This window comes from Pelobates fuscus, chromosome 3 (genome assembly GCF_036172605.1).
Source record: "Pelobates fuscus isolate aPelFus1 chromosome 3, aPelFus1.pri, whole genome shotgun sequence".
Classification (NCBI taxonomy): Eukaryota; Metazoa; Chordata; class Amphibia; order Anura; family Pelobatidae; genus Pelobates; species Pelobates fuscus.
Window position 1 is genome coordinate 333,646,307 of NC_086319.1, and position 15,211 is coordinate 333,661,517.

A 15,211-nucleotide genomic window follows, 5' to 3' on the forward strand; every position below is an offset into this window, starting at 1 on the left:
TAGCATGTTGGTGGAATATGTTGATGCCTGAAACATCTTCAAAGAAATCTAGTTGAGCTGACAAACGTTTACACCCTTTTCTTCTTTTACCAAAAATTTTATTTTACATACATAGCTTGGCATCTAGGCATCTTAAAAATACATATACAATGGCTGTTCCAGGGAGCTGAACAAAGACTAATGATAAAGGGCAAGAAAGACACATTTAACAATTAGTCATTGATGTTAAGACGATGCTTGTTTTTCACTTTTTTTTTCCCGTTTACATAAAATAATATTGTGTCAAGACTTGCATCATATTACATCTAAGGTAAGTCCTGAATGAAAAACAAAACTATATTGAATGTGTTTTTTAGGTTGCAATTATATTATTTGAAGACCAAGCCGTTTGTAGTAATGACTTTTTTGAAATCAATCAGACGGTATCTAAGCAACTGATCTCATAGCAGCTTGATGCACCTTTTCTAAAGAAACCACTTTACACTGCTGGTCAAAAAATAGGGGGGGGGGGGGCTTTTCGTTTTTTTTTTTTTTCGTTTTTTTTTTCTCAGTACATTAAAAAGGTAGAGATCCCAAGGTCCTTTCACAGAATGCCAAAGTTACCAGACCACACAGGTACAGTTGAATTCTATTTAATAAATGATTTTTTTTGTTAGAGCATGAAAGAAAACATGGAATTAATGTGTAATTGTATCTGTGATAGCTAGTTCGACAGAATGTGTAGTTTCTTTCCAAATGTTACTAAAAATAAAAAATCCTTTTTTGTTTTTAAAATTGTTTTGGAATAAACAGCGGAATGGAAATGTTTAATTGATATATCATTTGGATACTTTATAACTTATTAATGTATTTTTAAATTGTGGAGAATGTTTCTGTGGATATATACATATATGTCAACATATGTGTACAGAATTTTTTTTTTAATTAATTAAATGGAATTCTACTTTGGACTATTTATATTATTACTATAAAACTTTTGAGAGATACTTTATGTAATTAAGGTAGTACTAGGATTCTATAACAAATCTTGTGAATTACAATAAGTACCTGTATGGATATAGAAAGCTTATGGTAAAACATATTGATTATCTATCTGAAAAAGTGTTTTATTCCTGAATTTAAATTTAAACGCTTACAATTTATCTGAAGATTGCATAGAAAGGGCCCTTCTGTGTAATTATTTATTATCCTTATTTAGTCTCCTAACAGCCATTTAAAAATATACAATGTTCTGTTTCAGCATGTATATTTGTTCACATATTTTGCATTTCAGAATTTGTTTTCTCTTTTTAATTTATTTTTCAATTGCAAGTGTTTGTTACATGTTAATTGAATGTTACAGAAAAGTAATTAATTAAATGGTTATAAATAATAGTTTTGCATTACTTTTTTGTTTTTCCTTCCCTCCTGCCGCCAAAGAAAACAAACACACACACACACACACACACACACACACAAAGGGAAGTTTCCCCGAATATAGATTAGAGGGATTCCCTGCTCTGGTGCGTTTGTCTATGTTTGGGGAAATTTCCCGAACAAAGACAAGCGCACCAGAGCAGGGAATCCCTTAACTCCTCACTTACCGACCAATTCGTTCTACGACTGGGTCGTAAGACCTGAACCCGGTCGGTAAGTGAGAAGTACCTGTATAGATATTTAAACAGCAACTGGATGAATACTTGCAAAAGCATAATATTCAGGGATATCATTTTTTATATGTGTAATATGTGCAGCTTTTTGACCCAAGGAGATTTTTTTTCCTAGTTTGTTGCAAAATTGGAGAGCATTGGGTTTTAGAACTGGATTTTATGTCTTCTTTTGGAACAGAAAAAAATAGTTGTGAGAGAGGCTGAATTTAATGGATGCATGTCATTTTTCAGCCTATGTAACTATGTAAATTAAACCATGCAGTTTTCAACAAACAAAATTACTGGTCAATTATTTAACGAAAATCGTTTATTTTGTTTTGGAATGTTTGTTGAAAAAATAATCAACTATTTTGTCTTATGTTTGGTTTTCTCATTTATCTTAAACAATAAAACATGTCATTATGACTTGGGGACTTTTCTCCTCTCACCCCCTATGAGCTTTTCTGAAGGGGATTCCTTCCCCCATTTTCCAGTTTCCTACACCCATTCTCTCAAGTCAATAACATAATGATTGCCCCTATGTTTATGAGATATACATTTTCACTGTCTGAGTCAACAGGTAAGTTGAATATGTCAATCTACTAATTTTTGAACTATTGATCATGATTTTATAAAATTATCATTCCATATGTAGAATTTGATCAGAATATTAAAGAAGGAATTATATTCTAGGAAATAAATAAGTATATTTCTCTTACGTATTAAGTCATATGCTTTGGTTAAAGTTTAAATGTACATATTGTCATTGTCACCATGGATAGAATGGCAAACCCCAACTACACCATATAGGTTAATGTGAAGTATGCCAAAGGGCTGTAGAATGCCTCGCTGCAGTTGGAAAATTCTTAAAATTAAAAAAACATAACTTTTGTTGTGATTTTTACAGAAAAAAAAGTACTTTTCAATACCACAAAAAAACAAAACAATCTTATATCACTTAACACGTTTTCATTCTTTGTGAGGTAGGGAAATATTTCCTATCTCAACATAAACACAACTCTTCTATCCTCTTGCAAGTGTTACACAGAGTATCTTGCTCATATGTCCAGTGTCAAGGCCATTACTTCACTATGCAGTTGTCAAGTATATACAATCAAACAAAAGTACTGTGCAGTTACTCAAGTGCATCTCTGTAAGAACTCTTATCTTCATGTTTTGGCTAATTGTGCTCTTATCAAGCAGATTCTCAAAATACGAAGAGGGTAAAATGCCAACAGAATAGCCTTTAGTCCCTGATACTGTATTCCTCATCTGGGCATTTAAAGCTTTTGGAGGACCATAACCTTCTTCTTCTCTCAACTGCAGAAGAAAAGACATGATTTTAGAAGCGTGGAACAGTATGCAGTCTAACATCACGGAAGCTATACCAAGTTTGACTCCTACCACTGCTGCCTCTTTTCTCATCTTTATTTTTCTGCTTGTTGTGCTATGGAGTCAAGAAGAAACCTCAACAATACCAGGTAAATAAATGGATGGACAATTTTTTTTTACTATTTAATGATCAGCATTCAACCACGTAAGACAAGCTATACATTTTTTCGAAAATAGATAAAAACCCTGAATATCAGGTGCAAATTTGTATATTTGGTCATATTTAATGGGCTTTAAATGCTTAGCTTTGAATTACATGAAAGTAGTCCATATTTATCACACTGTAGTCCTATATCATTGTTCACATGGATTACCTACAAATTAACACTCATGTTATATTTACCGGAATGTTCAATATACTTTCCAAGACTCCTCTCTAATGGATGGTCTAGTTTGGACTTCAGCTATGTGTATAAGCCCGGAAGTCTCCAAATATGTTAAAATATACAGAATAGGAGGCTTAGTATATTACAGACTAAATATTTATTTTTGTACCTTTGACACTTTTGCACTTTTTGCACTTGTGATATGTATTTTATATAGTTTTGACAGCATGTGACTGTGCATTGACTTGGTTGTTTGTTTTGTAATGATATTGCCCCTACTTGCATATTGTATATACAATGTTTGTAATATTTTAGTGTATATACTAGCCAAGCTCATTAGTGCAAATTTATTTCAAAGATAAGCTTTTCAAAAACGTTGTTAACCTATAATCTAGTCATATCACAATTTATTAGATTTCTGGATAATCTAAGTGTTTAATGACCTTCTAAAAATTATGCTAGTTTTTTTTTTTTTTCTAATGTAGGCCTTGATTTAATATTGTTGGATAAACTTTCCACATGATTTCATATTTTTGGATACACTTTTGAAATAAAAATTTCAAAAATATTAATATATCAAAAATATTTCATATAGAAAATATGATGGCAATATGTAAAAAAAATACAAAATTAAAAATATTTTTCATATTAAATTATTTTAAAAGTTTATCCACAAATATGAACTCAGTTTGAAAGCTTATCTAACTAAATTAAATTGAGGCCTTAGTGTGACATTATTAGTCTTATTAAGTCATTTTCTATTTGAGTGTTAGTACCCCTTTGCTGGCTTGGAAACACTTCTGTGAATCTACAATCTGTAGCATCTGGAATGTGGTAAGATTTTATGAAACTAATAAACCACTTCAATAGTCAATATTACTTGAAAAAAAAAATCACAAAACAGGTGCTGCAAACAGAATTGTTTTGAAAATTGACATGTTTTTTTTAGAAAAATATAACATTTTACATATTCTAAAATCATTTAGAGAGAACTGCATGTGTAGTCTATTGTATGTAGTATATGCTTATTATCTTTACATTTCTGATATGTAAAGTGTTTTACTAAGGATTGTACATGTGAGTCACCTTACATTTTAATTGAAAAAATGCACATTCCATTTAGAGCTTGGCTTGCTTTACCCTAATGATTGGGCTTATTCTGTTTATCCAAAAAGTAATGATATTCTTCTGTTCAGGTTAACTAACTCACCACTTGGAAACTTTACTGTTATAACAACTTAACCAGTAGTAATGTTTTTTTTCTGATCTCTGTGGATGATTATGCAAAATAATCCCCTCCTCCACAAATTGGTTTTCATGCTCTCATGTACATATAGTGATTTTATTCAAAATAATACATTTTTACCAGATTTGTTAACACAAATTAAAAAAGTATTTACTGGGTGCATATAATTAAAATTACCAAACATCGCCCCCAAATATAGTCAATGTACAGCTGAAGGAACACACACTATGCTGTGCTTTAAATGCATAACATCCATGTAATCTGTGGGGATATGTACAGAAAAGAAGCTATTTAAACTAATGCAAAGTAGGTATAACACTACTAAAATTGTACATAAAATAAAAACTATACTTAACTCATCATAGGGCACCTGTGCAATATTCCCCAAAATGTCTCCAGTCCCCTGTCAACCTTTGGCCTAGGTTGCAACCTCCGGCACTCCCGATTTTGTTGACTACATCTCCCAAATTGCTCATATAGCCATACAGCTGGAAGAGCTTCAGGTGAGACAGTCCACAACATCTAAAGCGGCGGAGGTTACCTACCCCTTGCCTAGATTATTGGTGCCTAAACTTGGAACCCCAGATGTTACCATTATCCTTTGAAATAGAAAGCAGGGGAACATTGGAGGATCTTGTCCATGTTTGCTAGTTTGCTGGTTTGCTATCACCTGAAAAGGAAGCCTCCAACAAATCTTATGTGTGATTGCATTTGTTGATGATTTTGCAAGGGCAATATATAGATTAAATCTACATCCAGCAAACTAGTAAACCAGTTATGTGTTACTTTAGCACGCAGGGTCACTTTAACTTGAATAATTACTCTCTCTATTTATTACATCTGCAAGCTCACTAGCCCGATACATTACAATTTCCCCAAAGCAAACATTAACTGTAAAACAAAACAAGGAAACACAAAACATAGTTGCTGCTGTTACATAAATATAAATCATGTGTTTAGCTATATGAGAAGGTTGAGAAAAGCATTGCATTGTGGGTGGCTAACCTTTACCCCAGTAAGAGTGTAGACGGCACTATACGTAAATACTTTGTATAGCTGCAGTGTTGTCCAATGTCACTGGACAGAGTAATAGGCAATGCTGAATTGCCGCTAAACACTGATTCATTTTGTATTTTCAGGTCCGTCCTACTGCATGGGGCTTGGTCCAGTTATTTCCTACTGTCGGTTTCTCTGGACAGGAATAGGCAAAGCAGCAAATTACTATAATAGCATGTATGGCGAGTTTGTAAGAGTCTGGATTAACGGGGAAGAAACACTGATCATCAGCAAGTGAGTGTATATCCATTGCAATATCCCACACTCTATGACATAAAGTGCAAATAAATATACGTGTTGGTTTAACGTATCTCGCAGTACAATTAGTCATTCACATTTCAAGTTTACAGTCAGTATAGTTTTATATTCATATACTTTTATACGTTTGGGGAAAAAAAGACTCAAGTCCATCATTTTAACTTTCTACACGTCTGTTTCCACTGTTGGTCCAAAAAAAAAATAAAAAAAACTGATTTCCAATTCGGCATCAAAAAGTTTAATAAATTTCTCCTTGACTCAAAATTTCAATCGGATTTCTTCTTGTTTTAACAAGCTGTCAATGTCCATTATATTATCTATTATGGTGTACTGTTGTACAAAGACGCAATTATTGTTATATAAAAGTTTTAAATGTATTTAGTATAAATCAGTGATAGCAAATTTGCATTACAAAGTATTTTTAAAAGGAGAAAAACTAACACAACATAAGTACATAGTCTTGAATTAGAGGGGCAAAGTTTTTAAAAAAAATATCAGGAAGTATTACTTTACTGAGAGGGTAGTGGATGCATGGAATAGCCTTCCTGCTGAAGTGGTAAAGGTTAACACAGCAAAGGAGTTTAAGCATGCATGGGATAGGCATAAGGCTATCCTAACTATAAGATAAGGCCAGGGACTAATGAAAGTATTTAGAAAATTGGGCAGACTAGACGGGCCGAATGGTTCTTATTTGTCGTCACATTCTATGTTTCTATGTACCGTATATATTCGAGTATAAGCTCAGTTTTTCAGCACATTTTTTGTGCTGAAAAAGCCCTCCTCGGCTTATACTCGAGTCACTGTCTGTATTATGGCAACTTACATTGCCATAATACAGACCAGGACCGCAGGGCTCATTATAAGTCCGGCTGTCCTGTTGGGAGCCGGAGCAAGCTGTTACTTACCTTTTGTAGCAGCTCCGGTCAGCTCCTCCGTTCAGCTCACAGTGTAAGTCTTGCGAGACCCGTGGCCATCAGAGCATTGCCATGGGTTACTGTGGCAACGCGGCACGCAGACCGTAAGACTTACACTGTGAGCTGAACGGAGCTGCTACAAAGCTAAGTAACAGCTTGCTCCCGGCCCCCCTCTGCACAGCCCATGCCACTGGACCACTAGGGAATGAGAGAGATCCCCTCCCTGTCCAGGTAACAAGCAGGGAGGGAGGGGGGGGGTAAACAATAAAATTAAACAAATATATAATAAAAATAATAAAATAAATAATAATAAAATATTAAAATAATATTAAAAAATACATATTAAAATAATAAAAATGCCCTCCCCCACCCAGTTTACACACACTAAACTACACACACACACTCTGCATTATATACAAACACACACTCTGCAATATATACACACAGTGTGTGTATATAATGCAGAGTGTGTGTTTGTATGAGTGTGTGTGTGTGTGTGTATATAATGCAGAGTGTGTGTTTGTATGAGTGTGTGTGTGTGTGTGTGTGTGTATATATATATATATATATAATGCAGAGTGTGTGTTTGTAGGAGTGTGTGTGTGTATATAATGCAGTGTTTCTATGAGTGTGTGTATATAATGCGCGCACACACTGCATTATATACGCACACACTGCATTATATACATACACACACTCTGCATTCATTATATACACACTGCATTCACACAAACACACACATTCTGAATTCATTATATACACACACACACACACACACACTACACACAAACACACACACGCTCTGCATTCATTATATACACACACTACACAAACACACACACGCGCTCTGCATTCATTATATACACACACTACACAAACACACACGCGCTCTGCATTCATTATATACACACACTACACAAACACACACACACACGCTCTGCATTCATTATATACACACACTGTAAATAAATCTTTGATTAATGTAATTTTATTGGGATCTCATTTTATTTAGAAATTTACTAGTAGCTGCTGCATTTCCCACCCTAGGCTTATCCTCGAGTCAATAAGTTTGCCCAGTTTTTTGTGCTAAAATTAGGGGCCTTGGCTTATATTCGGGTCGACTTATACTCGAGTATATACGATAACGACAATTCCCATGATACACAGCTAACGTAAAACCCTGGCAGAGGTTTAGGGAAAATGCTGATCAGTGACCGGAGAACAGGTGATGTCATATATACATTCATGCCATTATTTTATTAACATTGATTTCTCTGGGATATTACAATATTTGTTCATGATTTGATTACATTTTGCATTTATATATTTTTTTTATAACAACTCTTTCTCCTGAAGGATGTATATCTCTTTAATAATCAACTTTCATCCATGACATAATTAGCATTATACTTATCGCCTTTCACAATATTATGATAAGCACTGGCCTTGCTTCTCACATTTGGGATTAGTCAGGGCCATAGCTGTCATATTTGCAAACATATGCTTTTGTTTCTAGTGGAATAGGTTTCCCTTTCCTCATTTTGAAAAGGAAGCTGTCAAATTGCATTGTATAGGGATAACACGAGAATGTTTGTGGAGCTATAAAAATATAAGTGAAGCAATGGGAGTATGTAAAAAAAATTGGACAAATGGATAAAATGTTTATGAACTCTCACTCTGCAATTTTCAAAGTGTTCGGCAAGATTTTGTTAGGATTTTTAGATATGTAGAGAGAGACTTTTTTTATTTTTAAATTTAGACATATTTTTTTTTTATAATAGACCTTACATTGCACGTAATGTATAACCAAGTAAAATATTTACATTGTAATTTCAACATTTTATTACTTTTAATTTAACCTCATTATTCTATTCCACAACTGTACTTTGGTAAAGATGCAAAGGTCTATGATGCCAAGTCGTTCTTGAAGGAATAATGAAGAGTATATTTATTAAAGAGTAGATGTAATGACGTTAAAACCACATGAAATAAAAATGTAAATAATAATTTAAGTTATGTGTAAAGTGAAAACATACTTGTTTATGCTGTAGAATGGTTGAACATGGCATATGAGTGACTGCTGAACCCAGAACGAGAGCTTGGGATGACTCTACAACATTAGCTTTCAAGATAAAGGAAAATTGGGTAGATTTATGCAGCAGGTTATGGCAAGGCTCATACAATTCAAAGTAAAGAATGATTGCTAGGTGTATTAATAACAACGTAAATTTGTAAACATTAGAAGAGGAAATAGATGGGCTTAGTGAAGATAGATGGGAGATACGGCTGGGGAGAGAAGTGAAATGTTTAGTAGGCAGATTAATAATAGTACAGTATTTTGGCACTCTGTTTCTTTGGAGATACTGACTAAATCTTGATATATGGTATTCCTCAGGACCACTGAGGTAGCCCATCCTCGCAGCATTGTATTTGTGAGCAGTGTTTGTGTTTGAATGTAAGTATGTTTTGTGTGTTTTAATGTATGCATATATTTGTGTGTAGTGTCTCCATTTGAATGCAATTGTATGTGTGTATGAATTGTTGCTATTCAAAAGCAGTGGTGTGGTGTATTAGTGTTTAGTGTTTGTATTTGAATGTGTATGGACGTAGCGTTGGCATTTGATTGCAAGGATGTATGCACATATTCACATATACTTCCCTGCACATATACAAATAAACACACTGACACATAAACACACAAATACACACACTGACACACAGATGCACACATGAACACACACAGATGCACACATGTACACATACTGACACACATATATATACACACACACACAAATAACACCTAAACACATGGACACATACAAACATATAAACACACAGGTAACACATGCACACGTATACACATGCAGATAACACAAAAATCACAATTTACATATCTGTGGCCACCCGCTGTTTCCATACCTTTTTGGTGCACGAAGGAAGCTTCCCTGGGACCAAGTGACATCTGGCTTAGTCTGATGGGAGTCTGGTCTAGGCTCTCCCTCATCTCTATCCCTCATCTGCCCTCTCCTTTGCAGCTTGATGGCAAGCTGGGAAAAAGTGACTTGTGCTCACTTCCTCTCAGCACAGTGTCTTCACGCTGAGCAAGGGGCTGGGTCGCGCTGTTAAAGGGGTGTGGTTCCTGCCTGGGCTCCTGGTCAAGGAATGTCACTGGGTGACCCTATGTGCATGGGCCACCCAACGAGCCCTCTGAGCTTGTGGGCCTAGGTGCAGCTACACCGGCGGTAGTTCCATCACTGAGGTTTGTTTCATTTTGTTTAATTTTATTTCATTGCACACTGGTTATAGCATTTGAGAACAGTTTGGCAACTTACCTGGGGTGACCTCCTCTTCAGATTGAAACTCCTGCAGTACAGGGTCAGGTCATGGGCTGAAAGCATCAGCTAAGCACTCTCATATATTGATCTAAGCCCTATATTGCCCAGCATAGTCCAGTGTCTTCCAGTAAGTTGACAAACTGTTTTGAAACAGTTTGATTATTTATCCTGGGAGGGCACTCCTGGCACCTTAAGCACCACCACATGCAGTGCTTATGGTGCTTGAAGCGTTCCTTTAAAGGGACACCATAGGAACCCAGACGACTTCAGTTAATTGAAGTGGTCTGGGTGCTGTGTCCCTATTGCACTTAGTGCTGCAATGTTAAACATTGCAGTTCCAGAGAAACTGCAATGTTTACATTACAGCACTAAGCCTGCCTCGAGTGGCTGTCTACTAGACATACACTGGAGGCGCTTCCTGAATCCTAAAACACTTTTGGTCCAATAACTGACACTGGAGGACATCCAGTGTCAGCTATTTCCCCATAGGAAAACATTGATTCAATAGCGCCCTCTCGTCGAGGAATGTCAGAGGAGGCGGAGCCACAACCCAGTGCCAGGGGACATTGGCGCTAGGATACCATGGCAAGGGGTGGGGAGAGGGGAGGTAGAGGGAGCTATAGTGCCAGGAATACAGCTTTGTATTACTGGCACTATAGTATCCATTTAAAATGAGTTTACAAGCTCTAATAGTTTAATTTTTCTCAGCAATATAGAATCAGCACTTCCAATTTTCACAAAAAAAAAATGTTTAACTAAATGAGAACAGTAATCCAATGTAAGTGTCAAATTGTTACATAACAGCAAAAAATCGATGCATTACCTTTAAAGTATTGAGCTACCAATAATTCTTCCACTGACTATTCATTTGACTTTGCTCCCCAGAGGCTTTGATCTCTGTTAAGAGAAAGCCTTATTGATTCGTGGCCAACTAATACTGCAACAGACAGGTCTAGCCATAAACACCAGCTGTGTTAAAGTCAAGGTCAAGCAAAGAAACACAGAAGAATTACAAACTTGTAGTAGACTAAAGGACATGGATGGATAGATGGATGGATGGACGGATGTGTGGTTGGTTGGAAGAACGGACATACAAGCGGACAAATGGATTACAATTACGTACAGACGCAGCAAAGAATTTTAAACATATTTAATTATCTTCAGAATATTAACTTTTTATGTTTCAAGTACTAACAGAATGCAATGAACAGTTAGAACAAAGCAAAAAATACAGAGGGATCAACCTACTAAACAGTGTTGGAAAAAACATCTCAAATTTAGGGGGTGTCTCAGATAATCAGAACTAATGTAAAAATTGTACAAAATGTCAAAGAAGTTGCAAAAAAAAATTGGTTAGTCTATTAATACGGTGAAAGAAAGGAGATTTAGGAGGGAGCTGTCTGAATATGCAACAGATACAGGTTTTCTCATCAACACATGAAAAACAAAGTCAAACTGGATTAAGTTTTCCCAGGGAAAGGGAGTGCAGAGGTACAGTAGCTCAGGATATTTTGGAGTACTCCTACTGATAGTTGAGGAGATCTGGGATGGTGAGTTTTTTTCACTTTTCTTATTGTTCAATCTTTTTAAAGGGTCATGCCACGTACAACCTATTTTTCTCAAAGACAATGACAATTTTACCTATACACCGGGGTAGGCAACCTTCGGCACTCCAGATATTGTGGACTACATCCCCCATAATGCTCTTTCACCCATTATGCTGGCAAAGTATCACGGGAGGTGTAGTCCAAAACATCTGCAGTGCCGAAGGTTGCCTATGCCTGCACTATGCTATCACAATTGCTAGCAAATATATGGATTGGGTAAGAAAAAAAAAGAAATATTTAAATAAAAATCTCTCTCCCACCTGTCAATCAATTCTTCAGCATTCACTCCGTACAAAATTGATTGACAATGAGTGACACCTCCCCCAGGCGTTCTTTCTGCTCTCCAAATATAGCCACCACAGAATATGCACTATGGTTGTCATGCTAGCTCCTTACGCTCTTAGCGCTGGCTAGATAGTATAGGAATGGAGTTCCATTGAAATGCTGTCATCCTGGCAATGAAGCCGGTGTGTCGCATTACTAAATAGATTTTCCCTGGTTTTGGTGCTGAACAAATGGCTGCAAGTTGGAGGTAGAATTGACAAAAAAAAAGCATAGCCATGCAAAAACACTTGTCTTACAGCGAATAAAGCCATATATGCTCCATACACTGTAAGATGTTTATTTTTTTTTTAGCACAGCCTGTTACTGCTGTCCAACTCTTCTACTATTAAGGGTTAATAAATGGGGGGAAATACCCCTCTGTCTCATTAGACATTTTTTTTTTACCTTTTAGCTGAAGGTAGCAAGGTGAATTGTTAGTGTAGGACTCACCTAAGAGGTTTGTCTTGATGTGACAGGTTAGCCTCAACTTGGCCACTAGAGTGATACTAAAAAAACTCCAGTTATTTAAATATGCACATGGATTAGGGATAGTGTGCAAATTACTTTATTCTTTAATTTTTGTTGTACGTATTGGGGTTGGTCATTGCTAGTGTGAGCTTGAGCGCAGTACAAATGTTGTATGTTTGCATCTACCTCTATGTTTCTATAAATACCGTGTTGATTTATATTTTGATATTTTTTAAAAATAACAAAAGTACTAATAATATATACTAAGCAAATTTAGAAAACCAAAAATACAAGCAAACCTCATCCTTTCAGCACCAAATTTTGTATTCCTTTAAAAAAAAAAAAAACAAACAAAAAAAAAACCACCTGCTGTAACTTGTCATAGTTTAAATGTTTAGTATTTAGAGCTTGGGGGGGGGGGGGAGAAATAGTGGGGCTTTTTAAAAAAATATGTATGATTTAGGGACATGGTTTGGTTTGTAAATACCAATAATACAATTCATCAAATATAACACAGGTAATGATATTAAGAAATATTAAGTGATTGGTTAATAGTGTATGATCATAATAGACTAGAACAATTGACTATTATTGTACGTGTAAACAAAGTCTATTATTGTAAATATAATGGCAAACAATCTTAATTGAACTTACATGGCATCTTGACTCATAGACAAACTTGTAGCACTGTTTTTACACTTTAATAATGGTATACATATAAAAACAAGTATATATAATACTAGCCAAAGATTATTATTTTCTAAAATTAATAATACTAATTGGATAAATGTAAAAAAAAAAAAAAAAATCTACCATTTTCATGAACAATCTGTAATGTTACAGCTCCCTCTATAGGTCAATAATATATTATCTCAAAGCATTTATGTCTTCACCATCTGCTGATTGATCACCCTTTAGTGATATGGATACATTGACTATATATACTCGGGGTGACTTTACATCTTTGGGTACAGTTGGATTTATTGACCTGTGTGTATTTTTTTTTTTTTTTTATAATTTTTATGTTTCATAGAGTTTCTTAAGTTAACCAATGACATCATTAAAGAGACACTATAGTCACCCAGACTACTTCATCTCAATGAAAAAAAACTGCAATATTTACAGTGCAGAGTTAACACCTCCTTTAGTGGCTGTGATAGGTCATCCACCAGAGGCGATTATGTGGCACAGGCCATGTAGAACTCGATCACATGACGTGAAAGCGACATATGAAAGCATTGATTTAATGCTTTCCTATGGGAAAATGTAATTGCCGGTACGGCACACACCACACATGAGCATTAGGCCCCCAATGCTCCTCTATTAGGAGTACAGGATTGGACCCTGTCTCCTCCGTGATTGCATCTCCGGGCGAGAGATGTGCCTCGGCTCTGGAAACGAGGTAAGTTAATCGGGGGTTTTAATCCTTTCAGTGCCAAATGGGGGAGGACCAGATACTACTAGCGACAGGGAAACTGCAACAGATTTGTATTCCTAACACGTATAGTGTTCCTTTAATAATGTTACTGGGAATCCATTAAAGCGGCACAAATCCATTTTTTTTAACCCTCCTCCCAACTTCACTACATCTAATTGACCCCCTAGTCACCCCCAAATGCCCCTAAGCCCCCAATATAAGCTATTTTTTTTTACTCTTTATTTTCTTCCCTGACCTAGGTCCAGGGCACCGCCATCTTTCTGTGGGGAGATGAAGTCACTGTGGGACCCGTCATCTGCCAACACTAAATAGCGCTGTGAAATTCCCGTGCATGCCCAGTTAAACACTTGGGCATTCGAACAGGAATTTCATCTATTCATTCATTTGTCAGAAAGACGAATAAATGAATAGAAATTTCAAATGAATGAACGAAGACCTCTTTGTTCATTCGGTTTATTACAAGGAGGGTGCTACCGGCGCGCAGCTCCCTCCTTGTAATACGTAAAAATAGAAGTGGCAGGGAGCACTAAGCCCCCCATGTCCTCCCTCATTCTATGGGAGTCAATATGACCCCCATAATAGCATAAGGGAGATTAAAATCTCCTGAATGCCCCTACTCGCTATGCTGCGAGTAATGGCATGTCTATTAAACAGTGAGCAGCCTCCCCCTTCTAAAATATTGCCCCATGATGGGGCATCTATTAACTAGCAACAGTGAGCAGCCACAACCGAACAAAAGTCCTGAATTTTGTCCTAACACAAATGGATGAACTGCTCTCATTCTGTTAGGGTGAAATTCTGTCGTTTAGGCATCGCGAGGACACGAAGGAAAGGTAAGAATTGTAGGAGAATTTTGCTAAACACAGGAAATGGAGCACACTTTGCTCCTCCGCTGGTAATAGCTGGTCAGGCGTAGGAAACCTCCATAAGACAAAGTAGTCTCTACTTTGTCTTATGTTTTAAAGAAAACTAGAGCAGACAGGAAGAAATGAAGAACAGATCCTGACAGAGGGAGAGAAGAGGAAGCGATTGGGGAAAGGTAAGTTCAGCACGACAGTGCCGCTTTAAGTTAATTCCCTTACGCTTGTATTTGAGTTGCATTTTTAGTTGAGGATGATTGTTTTGATGCTAACATGCTTGTTCTGACATAGATGTGCCTCTCCTACATGCTTTCTGGATACTGTTAACCCCATGCTAGCATGAGCTAGCAGGTGTCATC

At 36.2% G+C, this 15,211-nt stretch overlaps 1 protein-coding gene across 1 annotated transcript in view; it reads left to right on the forward strand.

The window, feature by feature from the left end:
• The first annotated feature begins 586 nt into the window (after nt 1-586).
• Nucleotides 587-15,211, forward strand: part of LOC134601223 (aromatase) — a 35,560-nt gene continuing 20,935 nt past the window's right edge. The window contains exons 1-3 of the mRNA XM_063445692.1: nt 587-615; nt 2,955-3,109; nt 5,732-5,882. Coding sequence (XP_063301762.1) covers nt 2,965-3,109; nt 5,732-5,882 — 296 coding nt within the window. The 5' untranslated portion in view covers nt 587-615; nt 2,955-2,964. The remainder of the gene's footprint in view (nt 616-2,954; nt 3,110-5,731; nt 5,883-15,211) is intronic.